This window comes from Corythoichthys intestinalis, chromosome 16 (assembly GCF_030265065.1).
Source record: "Corythoichthys intestinalis isolate RoL2023-P3 chromosome 16, ASM3026506v1, whole genome shotgun sequence".
Classification (NCBI taxonomy): Eukaryota; Metazoa; Chordata; class Actinopteri; order Syngnathiformes; family Syngnathidae; genus Corythoichthys; species Corythoichthys intestinalis.
Window position 1 is genome coordinate 34,927,122 of NC_080410.1, and position 18,727 is coordinate 34,945,848.

At 39.0% G+C, this 18,727-nt stretch overlaps 2 protein-coding genes across 9 annotated transcripts in view; one reads left to right on the top strand and one right to left on the bottom strand.

Annotated features, from left to right (window-relative positions):
- The window catches only part of srcin1a (SRC kinase signaling inhibitor 1a), a 255,777-nt gene extending 240,129 nt beyond the window's left edge, over positions 1–15,648 (bottom strand). For 3 of the 8 annotated variants that reach the window (XM_057817362.1, XM_057817364.1, XM_057817358.1), the window contains exon 1: positions 15,106–15,648. In XM_057817362.1, the coding sequence (XP_057673345.1) occupies positions 15,106–15,127 (22 nt within the window). In that variant the 5' untranslated portion in view covers positions 15,128–15,648. The remainder of the gene's footprint in view (positions 1–15,105) is intronic. The other 5 variants (XM_057817365.1, XM_057817359.1, XM_057817360.1 and 2 more) reach the window with 3 other exon arrangements.
- wnt9b (wingless-type MMTV integration site family, member 9B) overlaps positions 15,498–18,727 on the top strand; it is a 64,138-nt gene continuing 60,908 nt past the window's right edge. The window contains exon 1 of the mRNA XM_057817374.1: positions 15,498–15,698. The gene's annotated coding sequence lies outside the window, so the exon portion shown is untranslated. The remainder of the gene's footprint in view (positions 15,699–18,727) is intronic.

Sequence of the window (18,727 nt, forward strand, 5' to 3'; positions counted from 1 at the left end):
AACACAGAGCGGAGGCAGTCGACGTCGGCTGGAAGCATTGCGTCATCGCCAGCCAATCGCCTGGCAGAGCTGGCAGGTCTTTGTGCGCTGGGAGGAGGATCAGGTGCATGACGGACGGCCAATAAGTGACTATACAAACACGCTGGTGTCAGTCTACTCGAGTTAAAAATGTGCAGTTTACGTAAGACGAGTTATTTATGCGTGCCGGATAAACATTTGAGCCCAAACTGTCCACAAGCCTGAGGAGAAAAAGCAAACCAGAAGATAACAACTAGAATGTTTGGCCCTCAAGGAAGTAAAAAGATAACTGATGAAGACATAAACACGCTAGGTTGCTTAACGGTATTTGTAATTAAGAGTGCAATAAATGGGAGCATTAGCAGTAAATCCAATTTTCAGTTGATTTGGCAGGATTGATTACAACATTCAGTACACCCACCTAATATAACAAGATCCTGTTAAAAAAAAAAAAAAAAAAAGCTGTAACAAAAGAAGTCATTCTCAGATTTACGTGACACTTTCAGGGCTGTATTAATTTAACCGCGTGTTTATTAGCTTGGTGGTGTTGGAACACTAAATTACCAATTTAATGAGTGTTTGGGTTGTTTGTTTCCTTCAGTGGGCCATTAAGTTGGACAACATATATGAATATTTAATTCATTAGCTGCCACTGACGCCACTATACGTCCAATCCTTCAGCTGTGAATTTCAATGACTTAATCTCTAGTGGACGTCCAATGCGTTTGAACTTGACGTCTTACCGCTTGTCGCCCTTCCTAACATGATGAAAGACGTCTAATCGTGTGCCATCCAATAAAATGATTATTACTAGTGATAAATGAGTTTATGAGTTTAACCATAGATAGTAGATCACTGTGATAAACTCAAACACACGTTGCGTTCTAATGCCTTTCAAAGCCGAACCGTACAGTTCACCCTGTATGGTTCAATACGCCTTTATGAACCGCGCCTTTTCGGTTTTGCAATTAATTTATTCTGGACACTTGTGGAATAAATTGGTCGAGCTCTGTGTGCAACGTGAAGCACAGCTGTGGAAAAATTCCCGCCCCGCCCCAAGTAAATGTCCGATCGCTGTCAAGTACCTGTGTGTAATAGAAGCCGAGTAATGCCCTCTCTCGCTTACGACCGAAATGAAAGTGAAACAAGAAAGAAAACAAAAAGCTACGGCGAGCGGAGGAGTGGACAGACCGAATTTTGAGGAAGCACTGGCTTCTTTCCTATTTGCGGTGTGGCAACATTTCGGTTTCCCCATGGACTACAATGCGGTGGGAGAGAAAATAGGAGGGAGAGAAAATATTGAAAAAAAAAAAAAACAATTTGCAAGCATTGCTCAGCACTTGTTCCCTATGCTATAGGCAACACTTTTATTACATGACTCCGGCACCTCAGCCGGCATCACCCACAGATATCACTTTCTCAGAGCAGGACAACCCCGGAGATTACACCAGTGAAAACACACTGCGGGCTTCGTTAATTTATTTGCAACGCTTGACCCGCGTTACATTGTTCCCTCGAGGACATATTTCTCCAACAATGTATTCCCCGACATTTATGAAATGGCACGCAAAGCCATCGAAGATGACTTCGCTAAAGCACATAGTTTCGCCGTGACCACTGATATTTGGACGTTCCGTAATACAGAGTGCTACTACCAAACTGTGACGGTCCACTATAATTCATACCTGTCAAGTTGTAAGGTCTCGGCGTAATTTGTACAAGTAAGCACTGATTTTTAAACGTGTACGCCGTACGTTACGTTCAAATTCTGTACGTTTTTCGTGCATTACTTTTTTTTCCTCCGTTCGTTAATACATTGGTTGAATGACGCGAGAAAAGTCAGCGGCACGGAGAGGGAAGAGTTTTTTTTGTGACGCTGAGCAAACGCGATGCTAGGCTAGGTGGCTCCAATATTTCCTGACTGTAGCTGACAGTCTACAACCTGCGCCTACATATCTCATGCATATAGAACTACATGCGAAATGACAGACTCTGCAGCGTTAGTAAACAGCCGCCATTTTAGAGCAGTAAACTTCTCAGAAACGCTCTGTTGTAGTGAACCTTCCAAGTGAACCTAAGTAACTTTTTATCTAAAATACTCCTAAATCGGCAAAATCTTGACTTGAGTCTATCTTTAAATGACGAAACAGTTTTAAAATTTTCACATCAAAAGTAGACAGAAGGGAACTAAATCAAAAACGGGAGCAATTTTATCAACTTTAACGGTTGATTCAGAACATTAAATGACGTCCAAGCATAGCAAAGGTTACCGTTTTTTTTTTTGGGGGGTGGGGGCATGAAAGGTAACATACTTTGCCAAGTAACTTTTTTTCTACTGTGTGTGTATTTCAGTAGTCAGTCACTAAACTAGCTAAAGAGCTAAGAGGCATTTTAACAGGCAAACGTTTTTTGAGTTACAAAAAAAAAAAAAAAATGCAAAAAGCAAACCCAAACCGAACCGAAACAGTGATCCCAAAACCGAGGTTCAAACCGAACCATTGGCTAACTGAACCGTTGCACCCCTAGTGGACACAGGCAGTGGCGCCACCAAGGGGTGGCCACGGCCCCCCCTATAAATTTGTTGGCCACCCCACTGGCTAGCCCGCTTGCCAGTATATTGTTAGATTGTTGTAGCATCAGTTATGCATTTCATATACGTTATAGCCTGGTACTCTTGATCCCTGTTGGGAAGTACTTATTATGTTTTGTTCATTCAGTAATAATTATTTTTGTGTCACATTAACATTGTGTTTGGAAATATCCAGTTAAGATATGATTAACTCTGTACTTGCTTTTATTTGTATCTGCCAACACCTGCTTTTCCCCAGTAATTATTTTGTTTTGTTAAATGTACACCTTATGCCTAATGTATACATAACACAATAAAACAGAATTGTTGTGGAACTCAAAATGTTGACTGGACAGTTATGGACTATGCACATTAAATCATTAGTAACATCAAATATTACACAATACACCTAAGTATATCAGTAGCCGTGTCTTTAAGTCTTTCTGATAGTTTTCCCCTGACCTTTTTACTGCAATAATATAATGAAAACCTGAAATTATGGCTTTTAGTTTTGGTGTGCCACCCCAAGATTTTAAGTGGCCCCATCTGGGCACCCATATGAAAAATTTCTGGAGGCGCCACTGGAAACAGGAGTCGGTAGATCACATATATACAGAACTAGATGCAATGACAGACACGGCGGCATTAGCAACATGAATAATAAAGAACTAGATGCATTAGTAAACAGCCGCCATCTTAAAGCAGTGGACTTCTCAGGAAGGCTCTGTTGTAGAGAACTTTCCTAGCGAACCTAAGTTACTTTTTTTTTTTATCTAAAATGCTCCTTTAAAAACTCAAAACTAAAACTTTAATCTATCGTTAAATGGTGAAACAGTTTTAAAACAGACAGAAGGGAAGTAATGCAATAACGGGAGCAATTTTAACAACTTTAATGTTTGATTCACAACATTAAATGACTTCCACACATAGCAAAGGTTACTATCTAGTTATCGCAATATCCGCAATACCCCTGTGTCTAGTTAAGTTTAGGGCAGGGGTGTCCAAATTTTTTGCAAAGGGGGCCAGATTTGGTGTGGTAAAAATGTGGGGGGCCGACCTTGGCTGACGTCCTTTACGTCGAAAAATATATTTAAGCAAATTTTATCAAGCCATTCAGTGTGTCACATTTGCACATTATTTTTTTTAATGAATAATTTCAACAATCTCACAACTAGCCTTTGTGGCGCTCTCTTTTGACTCATGGGCTCTTGCGAAATACTGCTGCTGTGAAATTAAACTAGCTTCAAGTTGCTTCAATTTCTCGCTGCGTTTCTTCCCTGTAATCTTGTCGTACATGTCAGCGTGGCTTGTTTGGTAATATCGCCTAAATCTTTAAAAACAGCGACTGTCTCTTTGCAAATGAGGCAGACACAGTTGTCGCGTATTTTAGTCAAGAAATAGTCCAATTTCCACCTATCCTTGAAGCGTCGGCCGTCACAGTCAACTTTCTTTTATTTGTTTATTGTCGCCATTTTAGAAAATGGAAGTAATGGGTCATGCGGGTCATGTTGCTTAGCCCTTAAATACCTGCAACATGAAGCAATTATCAGAGAATCCCAAAATTGGAAAAATAAGATCCTAATGAAACCTTTTTTTTCAAATTTGTAAAAAGTCAAAATGAATATGTGTAATAAGCGCTCTAATATCTGTAACCCATGCTAAATTATGTTTTTTTTTTCTCATGGAACCTGCAGATGCATGAGTTGACTTGCATCCATCAATTTTTTTTATCAAGGAAAAAATGTCAAAATTCTAAATTAATCTCAAAATCATGAAATTTTAGGTATATCAAAGGTGATACATTTGGCAATAAAGGGTTAAAGTGCTGCTACCTTTTAGTGGGTAAATGAGGAGCAGCATTTCGTGTGTAAGCTACTTCATATGCTGGTTGCAGTACTGCTGAACAATTTATTAAGTCTGTGTGCAGGCCAGACGTTAGTGATTTTATGACAGAGGCTGGGGCCAGATGAAATTTGACCACGGGCCGCATTTGACCCCTGGGCCGAACTTTGGACATGTCTGGTTTAGGGTAAAGAATTGGGCTAGGGCCAATTGTCCCAAAACCATTTAAACTTCACATTGTGTGACCTGTTTTTGTTGTTGTTGTTGTGAAAATTATCACCAGTTACTTTGCCAAGTAACTAATTACTCTTACATTCAGGTAACTGAGTTACTAACGCAGTTACTTTTTGGGAGAAGTCATTTGTAACTGTAATCAATTACTTTTTTTAAAGTAAGATTAACAACACTGAACAGGACAAGATTTTACTGCATACAAGCAGGCAGGAGTGTCAAGAGTGATTAGGTCGAGCATTCAAGGTAATTATTATATTAAATAGCACCATGCATGCACTTTGAAACGTTGTGGGGGGAGATAAAAAAATCAATGGATAAAATTAGTGTAACTTTGGCTTAAAATATATATGTAAAATGAATGATACTGCCTGTTTTTTGCTTTTAACCAAGAATCTAGACTGTTTTACGTTCATATCTACAGGGTGACCCCAAAAAAAGTTTACACTCAGTTGACTGCTTGTTTAAAAGCCATTGAAACATATCTAAATAGGTTGTCATGCTTAAGTGATTCATTAAGGTCACTCAATGCAGCTGGTAATCTCTCGTCTCTACAATTCCTGTGCTTCTGCTGAAAATGAAGAAAACTTTAGCTGTACCTGAATTGCTGCGTGCCGGTCTGACACCTACTGAGATTGCAGCAAATCTGAGAATATCCAGATGTGCAGTCTACAAAGTTAAAAAGAAGCTGAAAGATACTAGAACAGCCTCACGAAAACCTGGGTCTGGAAAACCCGATCTGTGCGGACCAAAAAGTTGATTGACAAGGTGATATGTGGCCACCCCAGAGTCCAGATCTCAATCCCCTGGATTATAGCATATGGGCAACTGTGGAGGACAGTGCCTGTAAGAAGCCACAAACTTCTGTGGCAGCCTTGGAGAGGTCCATTGTTAGATCTTGGGAAAAGATGACAGCATCCTACTTTAAGAAGACCTGTCAAGCGTTCCGCAGGCGCCTGGAGGCTGTTGTGACACTTAAGGGAGGACACATTGAAAAATAGAGTGTACTGTACATGTTCTTTACAATAATGTATAATTTGTGATTAAATTCTAATTCTAAGATGAATAAAGATGGCATTTAAGTTGTATTATGGCAGTGTAAACTTTTTTTTGGGTCACCCTGTATAGAAATTCTGCGATTTAAGCATTTATTTGCGAGAATTTTCAATTTACAAAGCTTTTTTTCATGACGGCCGCCATGTTGGTTTAAACAATACCCTAACTTTTGCTTGAAGTATTTATGTAAAATGAATGATAACTGCCCATTTTTTGCTTTTAACCAAGAATCTAAACTGCTTTATGTTCACATCTATAAAAATTCCACGTTTTAAGCATTTATTGACAAGAATTTTCAATTTACAAAGATCTTTGTTTTGTGATGGCCGCCATGTTGGATTTTGTACCTCTACACCAGGGGTGGGCAATTAATTCCACAAAGGGCCGCAGTGGGTGCGGGGTTTTGTTGCAACCCATTAAGAGGACACCTTTTCACCAATCTGCTGTTTCACAAGTGCAATCAGTCGACTGCAGTCAGGTGCTTCTCATTTCTACTGAAACCGCATTGGTTAAACTATCTGTGCTGGGTCAGTTGGAACAAAGACCAGGACCCACTGTGGCCCTCGAGGACCGGTTTGCCCACCCCTGCTCTACACAATAGCAGAATTCAACCTAAATAAGTTGTGATTGTATATAGAAGAATGCAAATTTTGCTTTTGTTGAGTAAAATTAAGATGATTCTGCATGTCTCTTCGAGTAAGTTATGTTAAGTTTCTGATTTGAAAATTGAGTGAATTATTATCTGTTGAAAACTTTAAGTTGCTATTTGGGGCGAAAACTGTTTGAAACTATGTATGATATGTTAAATATTGCTCTTCATCCTTAAAATATAGGTCATCATCTCTGCATTTGGTGATTTTTGTGCATATAGCGTAAAATTTGAAAATTTTATAGCCATTTTAAGTTGTTCTACTTGTATAAAAAAATAATCGGGATTTTATTAGGGAAAGACTTTGAATTTTTTGTTGTCACTGCTCATGGAGATTCATATATGCCTAAGGGAGGTTCCTGTTTTGGTTGAGGTCACTAACGGCGTTGGTTTTGAAATATTTGAATTGAAATTTTGAAAACAGGTCCCCTACGGATCGGCCCCGAGCCCCGTCAACTGATAGTGAAGTCTATGGTTTCAGACTAGTAGACATCCAATCCAGGGGTGGAATTACAAGGGTGTTTGGGGGGCTACTGCACCCGTACACGGGCCTCTAAGGGGTCCCATTTGCGGGCGTAAAGTGGGCGTGTTTGGGTGAGGGGAGGGTCAAACCGAAAGGTAAGATGATGCGTGGAGCTGTGATATAGTGTTTGAGTGTTAAAATATCTCTGCCAGCCACTTGGCTGGTTGTCTGTGGGTGCCCGAAAAAATATTCTACCTGCACACCACACACACACAGGGCGATCATCTTGAGGAGCCTAAGAAAGTGTGGAGAGGCCTGCGAATAATTGTCCAATAGCAGATCTCCATTTAGGGGGGCCCCCATTTACGCTCATCACACCTGGTCCTTGTTCACATTTGTTCCGCCACTGATCCAATCCATTTGAACTTGGAGGTGCCATCCCGCCCACTTAAAATGGAATGGGACGTCAAGCGCCGTCAATAACAGCCACCAACTAAATAGCCAATGCTTTTGCATTCTGTCAAAAAACGGTTGAGAATTAAGCTAGTTATGACTTTAATTTAAATGTCATTGTGTTGACTTGGATGGGAACATCGCTTCTACCAATATGGCCACCCTGAGACCATGTTGGATTGGACGTTTGTCGCCGTCAATGGCAGCTGAACATTATAACTCCATGCCAACTTTCCTAGTCAAAATGATTTTTTATCATCACAGCTCTATGGCTCTCGAAAGATCAGTGAGCTTTAAAACAGCTGGTTATTAAGCTCTCGAAAAACACTCGCAGTGAACTAATGGTAATATTACTCCAATATCTTGGTAAAGTCTGCTATTTCTGTATTAAAAGTGAGAGGCCTACTTGTTCTTGCGACAATGAGAGCTACAAACTCATATTATTCCACACATCAATAGCCTTTTTTCCCCCCTCTAACTCGCATCTAAAAGTGTCACTGCAGGATCGGATAGAGAGATTTAAAATGGAGATGAACACGAAGGTTAGATGGATCAGTCATCTGTGGACAATGGCATCATCGTCGCCGGCATGAGTCGACGCCGGGTTTAACGCTCCGCTCGACTTAAGCTATTCCCGCGCTCCGGCCCGGACTCCTAATGGGCTTACTTGCATTCGCCACGGAGGCCGGCGGTGAGAAGTTCTGCCCGCTCCGACGGCGCGTTGCAGCAGATTAGCCATGTTCAACTAATTGCGCTTAATTGCCACCAGTGGCGATGCTACTCTGATTCGTATTATAGTATTGTTTGATCTGGGCTTTCGCAAAAATGGGTCAAATCTGTCTAGTGTCTGAGAACCTTTAAGGTGCTATGAAACAGAGCATATTTTGGACACATATCCATCCAAAAGTGACAGAAAACTCTTGATGCAGCCTGCTAACATGCTATCAATAGGCCTTCTATTGTGTTGTCTCTGTAACCGTTCTGTCATTCTGTCAACATGTACTAGCTAGCGCAGTAATACAAAGCTCGGCATGATCATCAATTCTGGTTGTGACCACACAAGGCAAAGTGATGAAAAAAAGTGTGCGTTCCCTAATGCATTGTTTTGGATGGAATAACTATGTAATTGTGAGCAAAAGCATGTAAGATTATTAAAAGCAGTCATTTTCATTTGTTGACATGGTCCAGTTTAATGCTAATGGTGGGAGCCTCTGAGTACCTACCGATACGATACCAGGGTAATGATTACAGGTTGACCGATATGGGATTTTCAAAGACAGATGCCGATACTGATTTTAAAAAATTAATCAGCAGATTGAGATATACTTTTTTTTTTAAGTACCCTAATTTTCGGACTATAAGCCGCTACTTTTTTCTCTTACTTTAAATCCTGCTGTTTATAGTCCAGTGCGGCTTATTTGTTGATTTATTTGGGTTAATAGATAGGACTTTATTTGACAGCGGCGTCATAAGACTGCCATAAGACCGCCAAAATTAGGACATGACACTAACATGAGCATTAATGAATGCTTATGACAGATGTCATTAAGTGTCATCTGGAAAATTATATCACCAACTTCATTTATGTCAATCCTGGATCTTTTACATCCATTCAAAGTGAGATAATTTGACATCTGTCATAACCATTCATTAATGCTCATGGCAGTGTCATGTCATAATAATGATTGTTTTATGAAAGTCTTATAGCGCCACTGTCAAATAAAGTAGCTAACTAGCAATTAAAGAAACAACTGGAACAGTAACTGAAGAAATAATTAGCACAGAACATGAATTTTGATATTTACATATGCAGGGCTGCAATGCATGCTAGGAGGCATGTTGGCAACAACAGTGTTGACAGCAGGTGTCGGCACAGGTTGACTATCTCCCCCAAGTGGCCAGTGATGGCAAAATGACGCTTCTTGAATTAATGAAGCTTTGGAGCCAGTGGTTCATTTGGTTTTATGACAGACTTATGATGCCGCTGTCAAATAAAGTGTTACCGGTTAATATCTTTTGGTGTAAAGATCCCATTCTACACTGAGCACAACTGGGGCTTATAGTCAAGTGCGGCTTATCTATGAACAAATGCCTTTTTCATGTCAAATTTGGTGGGTGGCGGCTTATAGTCAGGTGCGCCTTATAGTCCAGAAATTACGGTATGTTGATTACAAATGGCAATTGAAACACACATCATTAGTGCTGCAATGATTACCATAATTTTCGGACTATAAGCCGCTACTTTTTTCCCTCATGTTGAAGGCTGCGGCTTATAGTCCAGTGCAGCTTATTTGTTGATTTATTTGGGTTAAAAGGTAACATTTTATTTGACAGCGGCGTCATAAGATCGTCATAATTATGACACTATCATGCGCATTACTGAATGCTTATGACAGCTGTCATTCAGTGTCATCTGGATTTATATCACTAACTCCCTTTATGTCCAGCTCAGATCTTTTACATCCATTCAAAAGTGAGATCATTTGCCGGAAGACACTGAGAGACATCTGTTATAAGCATTCTTTAATGCTCATAGCAGTGTCATAATTATGATTGCCATATGACAGTCTTATGTCGCCACTGTCAAATAAAGTGTTACCAAATACCATAACTAGCAATTACTGAAACAACTGGAACAGTAACTGAAGAAATAATTAGCACAGAACATGAATTTTGATCATTACATCTGTAGCTCTGCAATGCATACTAGGAGGCATATTGGACAACAACAATGTTGACAGCAGTTGGCAGCAGAGGTTGAATGTCTCCCCCAAATGAAGCTTCATGAAGCAATGAAGCTTTAAACCAAATGTCTGCAAAGCTTCATGGTGTTTCATTTCGTCTCACGACAGTCTTATGATGCCGCTGTCAAATAACATGTTATCCCATAATACAATGAGGAGAGCTGCTGTTAATAGTCCAGTGCGGCTTATCTAGAAATTCTGTTTTCACGTCAAATTTGGTGGGTAGCGGCTTATAGTCAGGTGCGCCTTATAGTCCAGAAATTATGGTAATCGATTAAGTCGAGTAATTCTATTACAAAACAAGCTTTGAATCAAATTTTGCTGCTGCGAGGATTTGTTTAATCAGAGTGGCATCGTAATTGTTTGTTTTGAAAGTGTTTGCATTTAGTTTTACAGATTTGGGTGGATACACTGCCCGCTAGTGACAACAGTGAATATGACAGAACTCATATAACATGGCTGGGTCCAGCTGCTCCCTGTTAAGACCAACATAAGTTTGTATGTTTTTATTTAAGCTAATATGATTGTTTATTCATTCGTAATTTTTTAGAGGTATATTTAGCAGTTTTTTGTGGAAACGTGTTTGAAAGATTTGTGAAGAGCATCGTTAAAAAAAAAAAAAGTTAGCATTTTATAGCATTTACACAAGCAGACTCTTGCTATGCAAATGTCTACAGTCTACATGATATTGGAAGTTCAATTTTTCTTCTGCTACTTCATATTATAACACTAGCCTCTAGGTGGTGAAAAATCACGATTAACAAAGGTCATCACCCAAACAGTGTACCTAAAAGGCATCCTATTATATTGGCCGATCATGAAAAAAGTCCATCTAACCGTCCGATATATCGACTGACATTTACTCACTATAATGAGCAACAACAACAATTATCGTTATACTGATGACAAAATCAATGTACTATACAACTACTGAAGGGGAAAAACAAGCTATTGCTAATTTTTTTTTTTTTTTTTTTTTTTTTTTTTTTCTCAGTCTTGGACAATCTGTCAAAAACTTGTCTTCCACACAAACTATAAGAATAATTCAGTGCAACATTTCTGTAAATAAATACGGCAACACTATCATTGCAACAAACAAATGAGTATCCATTTCATTTAAACTGAGAGGACTGTCTTTGAACGCTTATGTTTGAGTGCCAACAATAACCAATTTTTGGTCGTGTGGAAAAGAGGAACCTTTATTAAACACTGACATCTATTAAAAACGATTCGTCGATTCTTGTCGGTACATATCGGTAACCTACAAAGTATCGTGCTATATTACTAGGGCTGCAGCCATCGATTATTTCAGTAGTCGATTAATCGATGAACTAGTTAGTTTGAATAATCGAGTAATAGGATAAGGATCATAGAAAATTAAACTACCTGAGCTGAGACTCAAACTGTTTAAAAATAATAAATGAGGATCTTAGTACAAAAAAAGAACAATTGGCTAACTTACATAGCACAAGTCTGATAGCTTAAATGCTAACTTTTTTTTAACAATACTCTTGACAAATGGTTCAAACATATTCCAACAAAAAAACAGCAAAATATACCAATAAACTAAATTATGAATGCATTAAAAAAAAAACATTAGCTCGAACAAAAACGTAGCTTATGTTGGTGTTAACAGGGAGCAGCTAGATTCAGCCATGCGAAATGAGTTATGTAATATTCACTGCCGCTACTAGAGGGCAGTGAATCCACCCAAATCAATAAAACTAAATGCAAACACTTTCAAAACAAACCATTACAACACTACGAATACTCGAAGCAGCAACATTTTTAATTAGATTTTTTTTTTTCTTAATCGAATCACTCGAGTTAATCGATTAATCGTTGCAGCACTATATATTACCATACAGATATACTGTCACACCCCTAGTAAAGGCAATACATGACACATCACACAATTCGGTCCAATTCAACTTCGAACTAATCCTTCTGTGACATTCCTAAATAAACTGCAGAGGCGACAAAAACAAGCAAATCTGTTGTGGCAGACACAAGGCTTTAGCGTAATAAAGCATGAAATCAAATAAACTGCAAAGTGCAAAAGGTCTAAATACGCTTAAGTCAGCCGTCACCTGAATGTGACCCGACTAAGCTCCTGAATGAGACTGAAGCAAAATGCCTTTCCCATTGCTGAGGCGGAATAAAAAATTTTAGGGGCTGTTGAGCAGTTACGAGCCTCCTAAACGATGACCTCATTCTGACCCTGGGTATCTTCGCGTCGCTCAGCGGCTTTCTTGCTTTAAGGTTATTTTAGTGAACGAACATTCATTCATTGACACCCTCCCACTTCGAATGGATTGGTCGTCTACTACTGGTAAACTCAGAGTTTATCAGTAGTAGATGTCCAACAAACTCATATGGATTGGGCATCTACTAGTGATTAAATTCACAGCCGAATTATGTTTGCATGTAACATGATTGGCTGTTATCACGGTCAATGACTTACTAAACATACTAAAAAAACAAGGGCGTAGGTTTGGTCTCAACATTGGTAGGGACGATATAACCTGCATGTACACTTTTTGCTGGGGACTGGACTTTTAGAAGCCCAAACAGACTGGGTGAACAGGGGTCAGGGTGACATTTCAAACCTTTATTTTCAAAAACTACTACAGAAACATATTTAAAACTTCCAGAATAAATGTCTGGATTTTATTAGCAAATTTAAATTGCAATATTTGACAAAATTATATTTACACAAGAAAACAAACTTGTTAATCATCAATTAACTATCTATAAGGGGGTAATCCTTAGTTCCTTACATTTCTTACAGTTTAATTAACGTTAACAGTAGAAAAGATACAGGAGGATATTTCTCTCAACGCAGCTTCGTCCTCGAGTTCGAGAAATTCACACGGATTAATGTTATGCTAACTCTGATGCAGGTCGGACTTTCAGTTGCAATATTAGTGGTGTGTTCCCCACCTCCACAACACTGACGTCTTTTTACATTACTTTACAGTGGCTGCTGCTGGCGGGACAAAAAAAACTTCTAATATCCCTCGTCTTCAAAGGGGGCGGAGGAGGGGGCATATTGTATTTCTGTCGAGCTGTGAATGCATGTGTGTGTTGGGGGAAGTTAAGTCATCAGCCAATCAAATATGCGTTTGAGGGAAAAAAATGGACTGGCAAATTCACCAAGTGAAAAGGGGTAAATGTAAGTTTGAAGATAATTAAGGTACTGTAATTAATAATAGTTAATAATAGGGCTGTCAAAATTATCGCGTTAACGGGCGGTAATTAATTTTTTAAATTAATCACGTTAAAATATTTGACGCATTTAACGCAAATGCTCCGCTCAAACAGATTAAAATGACAGCACAGTGTAATGTCCACTTGTTACTTGTGTTTTTCGGTGTTTTGTCGCCCTCTGCTGGCGCTTGGGTGTGACTGATTTTATGGGTTTCAGCACCACGAGTATTGTGTAATTATTGACATCAACAATGGCGAGCAAGTAGTTTATTTTTTGATTGAAAATTTTACAAATTTTACTAAAACGGAAACATTAAGAGGGGTTTTAATACAAAATTTCAATAACTTGTTCTAACATTTATCTTTTAAGAACTACAAATCTTTCTATTCATGGATCGCTTGAACAGAATGTTAATGTTAAGCCATCTTGATTTATTGTTATAATTTTAAAAAATACAGTACTTTATGTACCGTATGTTGAATGTATATATCCGTCTTGTGTCTCATCTTTCCATTCCAACAATAATTTACAGAAAAATATGGCATATTTTATAGATGGTTTGAATTGCGATTAATTACGATTAATTATTTTTTAAGCTGTAATTAACTTGATTAAAAATTTTAATCGTTTGACAGCCCTAGTTAATAATGGTCGGGTCAATTCTATCCTTACAACATATGGGGAGACAATCTAAATGACGTATATAACTGAAGTCATTATATAATGCAAATAAAGTTGCTTAAAAAGGTGGTGGAGACAAATTCAGCATCCTGAAAAGTTGGTAGTGTTATGTCCCTGTAGCGTCCCTATGCAAACCTACGCCCTTGCTAAAAAATTATAAATATGTTACACTTAGATAAAATTACTACCATACCACATGCATATTTTTTCTCACCATGTTGACAACATGCATATTGCCAACCTATATCGCATAGAACAAGTATACTTTAATATCCAAGTACGTAAGATGACGCATACATCTTAAACATTTTCTCTAAATTGCTGCTCAATAAATATAGATAAAGTTTTTAGATGATATACGTCTTTAACGATTAATTCTGCTAAGTCCTGCAAGCACGCCATTAGAAATAATGGCATTTTCCCCAAGAACAGCTTTCATACAAAGAGTCCATAGATTCCAAAGCCAAAATCTTTCAAATGTAAGGCAAATCACAACTCCACTATACCACCTTTAGCATTTATGAGAAACAGAAAATGTGAGTGATCTATTTGCCTAAGCAAAATGAAGAAAATTACTTTTCGCCACAAAGTTTTGTCAAGCCGCTTCAACGGCGAGCTGCAACGATCAGCATCTCCTTATTAAGGCTCACCGTGACCTTCAATTAGCTTTGTCATTGGAAAACCTGCAGCCTCAGTCAGAACACAGGGAAAACTGTGAGAAAAGGTACTGAGGTTTAAGCACCCACTCCGTTTTACTCTTTCAGTGCCATTGACAATGATAGACGTCCAATCCAATTGAAGTGGGAGAGTGGCAGCGAATGAATGAGTTTGTCCTAAGTAGATGTCCAGTTCATTCACTGCTAACCATCCCAATTCAAATGAATCGGACGTCTATCCCCGTCAATGGCAGCCAATGACTTAATAAGCTGGCAATTATGAGTCTTCCACCTTGGCTATCAACACCGTGCGAAAAAAAACCCTACAAATAGAGGTCGGCACATAGGCATTAACACCACCTGCTCACCATCGACGGTGCTCACCGTCCCTATCTAAGCACCTCTAACCCCGCATCCAGCATCACTCTCCTCCTGCGCGGCCCAACCCCCCCATCTCGCACGCTGTGACAATCAGCAGGTCGGACGGCACAAAACGCACACAAAGAATGAAAAAAGAGAGGGTTTGACGTGCCTTGGGATGGTGCATTGCCCATGCTGCGTCAAGGAGCGCTGCAGCCGTGACAGTGATCGCGTTTCCCCTTTGCTGGTTCCCGCCTTCTTTTCTGGCTCCGCGTAAAGGTCGCTCCTTTCCCGCTTCCAATCGCTCCTCTCCCACTTCCTTTCCCCTTTTGTCCCTTCGCCCTCGCTCGGACTCCCTTCCCTTTCCTTTGACGAGATGCCCGCGGTCCAGCGGCGGCGCTCCCCGGTTGCGGTGTGTGCGTCTGGTTGCCGGCACGTGCGTGCGTGTTCGTGCGTGCTTTTTGTATGTATGGGTGTGTGTCAGGGAGCGCCCGGGTGGGAGGGAGTGAGGGAGACAGAGCCAAAGAGAGAGAGGGTTTGCTCTTCAGAAGCCTTGCGAGAGGGCGCATGCCGGTGCATGGAGACTCAGCACGCAGCTTGGGAAAGGAGGCACAAATGTTGATAAATTCACACCTTGCTCTCTCACTGGCTCTTCTCCGCTTCCACATTAAAAATTGTCCTTTCTCTCTTAAAGACACAGGCACGAGTCCATTGGCTGAAAATATACGACGGTCTTTCCGATGGACAGCGACAACAAGAATGAAGGTACACTGCCATGAAAAAGTATTTATTTGCACCTACAGTGGGGAGAACAAGTATTTGATACACTGCCGATTTTGCTGGTTTTCCCACTTGCAAGCCATGTAGAGGTCTGTAATTTGTATCATAAATTCTCTTCAACTGTGAGGGACGGAATCTAATACAAAAATACAGAAAATCACATTGTATAATTTTTAAATAATAAATTTGCATTTAACTGCATGAAATAAGTATTTGATACACTACCAACTAGTAAATGAGTAGAGAGACATTTGACAGCCTTTGGAGCCATTTTTTATGTGGCTAAAGCCTTACAATTAGTGCTGCAGCGATTAACTCGAGTATTTGATTAGAAAAAAAAGATTCGAATTAAATTTTGCTGCTTCGAGTATTCGCTTAATTAAAGTGGCGTTGTAATGGTTGATTTTTGTTTTGTTGTTGTTGTTGTTGTTGTTTTAAACCTGTTCTGTTCAGCTGTTTGACACAGATAATGGAAGTCTAAGTGCCCGGGTTGTCTGAACAGTTTTAATGTTTCACATTGAGAGTCTGATATACTCCCATTGTGATCATTCAAAATACCTTTTTATTATGACAAAGCAGCGAACAAGATGGGCTTATGGGAGACAGAAGAAAAGCAACACAAAAGAAGAAAGAAAAGAGACACATACACTAACAACAACGAAGTACATAGAACATCTAGACTAATTATTAATATGCTATTGCCATCGTCAGCGAGATGTATTTCCGGTTTACACCATGTGGGGGCCTACTGGCCAGTGAAAAAGGGGGACGGGGTGGGTGTGTATATAAGCTAAGTGATTGAAAGAGAGTGTACACAAATAATAATAGTAATGGTTGATTTTGAAAGTGTTTGCATTTAGTTTTATTGATTTGGGTGGATACGCTGCTTTCTAGTCTGCCTCATTTCACATGGCTGAATCCAGGTGCTCCCTGTGAAGACCAGCATAAGCTATGCTTTTGTTTGAGCTAATGTGTTTTTAATGCATTTGTAATTTAGTTTATAGGTATATTTTGCCTATTTTTGTGGGAATATGTGTCTGAACCATTTGTTAAGATCATTGTTAAAAAGTTAGCATTTTATAGCATTTGAACTAGCAGACTTTTGATATCGAAGTTAGCCAATTTTTTTTTTGTACATAGATCCTCCTTTATTTATTTTTTATACCGTTCGAGGCTCAACTCAGGTAATTTAATTTTTCATGTTCCTTTTCCGATTACTCGATTATTCGAACTAATGGTTCATCCATAAATCGGCTACTAAAAATAATCGATAGCTGCAGCCCTACTCACAATACTTCTCTCAGCAATTCAATTTAACGTGGGAGACAATGTGGGGAAGAAAGGTAGTAGTTGATCATTTTTTTAACACCCTATGTTCCTTCCCAACGCAGAGAAGATATATCAATTGGAGCCCCTATGCACAGTCATGGTTGCACTTCCCATCATGCATTTGGGCAGAAGTTAAATGGCTGCAGTATCATTTACTGAAAGCTCAACAAATACACTAGATGGCAATATTTAGTCACAATATACAAAGTCACATTTATCCTTTAAGAATTACTATTCTAGTCTTTCTATCCGAGGATCCCTCTCACAGAAAGAATGTTAATGTAAATGCCATCTTGAGGATTTATTGTCAGTACTTATGTACTGTATGTTGAATGTATATATTCGTCCGAGTTTTATTCATTTTTTTTTCTTAATGCATTGCCAAAATGTATATGATCGGGAAAAATTATCGGTAATGATTGGAACTGAATCGAGAGCAAAAAAAAAGCAATAGGATCGGGAAATATCGGGATCGGCAGATACTCAAACTAAAACGATCGTGATCGGATCGGGAGCAAAAAAACATGATCGGAACAACCCTAGTTATTAGCAATTGTTTCTACAAAATGGATAAGCAACAAGACTTTTGTCAGGGACTGTATATATTTTATTATATAATTTTCTATATTCAAACTTAACATTTTAGGATTTTCTCAATTTAACTTTGTAGTATTTATTTTTATTAATACTATTTTAAGTACTTATTTATCGTCCAATGTTTGTGTATTTGTTAAATGTAATGACAGACATCAAATCCGTTCTGCTAGGATTGCTAGCATTATGTGTTCATGTTTCACAGCCATTGACGACGATAGACGTCCAATTCAAATTGACTGGGGGCAATGTCAGCGATCGAACGATCGATCGCCATCAATGGCAGCCAATGCGATAAACTTAAATACCAGGGAAAAAATAAACAAAACGCTGTGTATGGAAAATATGTAAATGGTAATGGTGTTATACTTATATAGCGCTTTTCCACCTTTCAAGGCGCTCAAAGCGCTTTACACTATATTGCCATCTACCTACAGTACAACTACTGTGTGTGGTTTGAAAAATAAATAAAAAGCAACATCCCTGTACCATGAATAGCTGTTGAAAAGGGTTAGTGCTTAGGGGAGGCTTGAAATATCCCATGTGACACCACTAACTAATGATGAATCTGCGTTCAGGGTACCGAAGGCGATGCTGCGCAGGATTGGCATGGCAACCGGCGCATGGCAGTGTACGAAAGTGCTCTCGCAAGCAATCAATTGGTTATTATTGCTCAATATAATCAGAGCGTGGCAAACGCTGCATCAGCATTTTAAACAAAAAAAGGCAACGACACAAAGGCAATTATATGCCTTCAGGAGCTAATAGACGGCAGCTGAAATGGTGAATGTCCACATGGTGGGTTGAACTTTGAGAGATGCACCGAAATGAGCAATTCTTGACCGAAATCAAATAGGAGAAAGCTGCATGAGGCCGAAAACCTGACTTTTCTTTTTTTTTCATGAATTTTTAATGCTTAGAATTACCAAAATATTTGATTTTTGTTTTTGAAAAATTAATAATGGGCAAAATAAAATAGGATTAACCGTTTAACACCTGAGCCTATTTTGTCTGAATTTTCATGCCTTTGATGTTGCCTTTATATTTCAAAGAAAAAAATGTTCACAATGGCCTGGTTGGGTCCCTTTTTT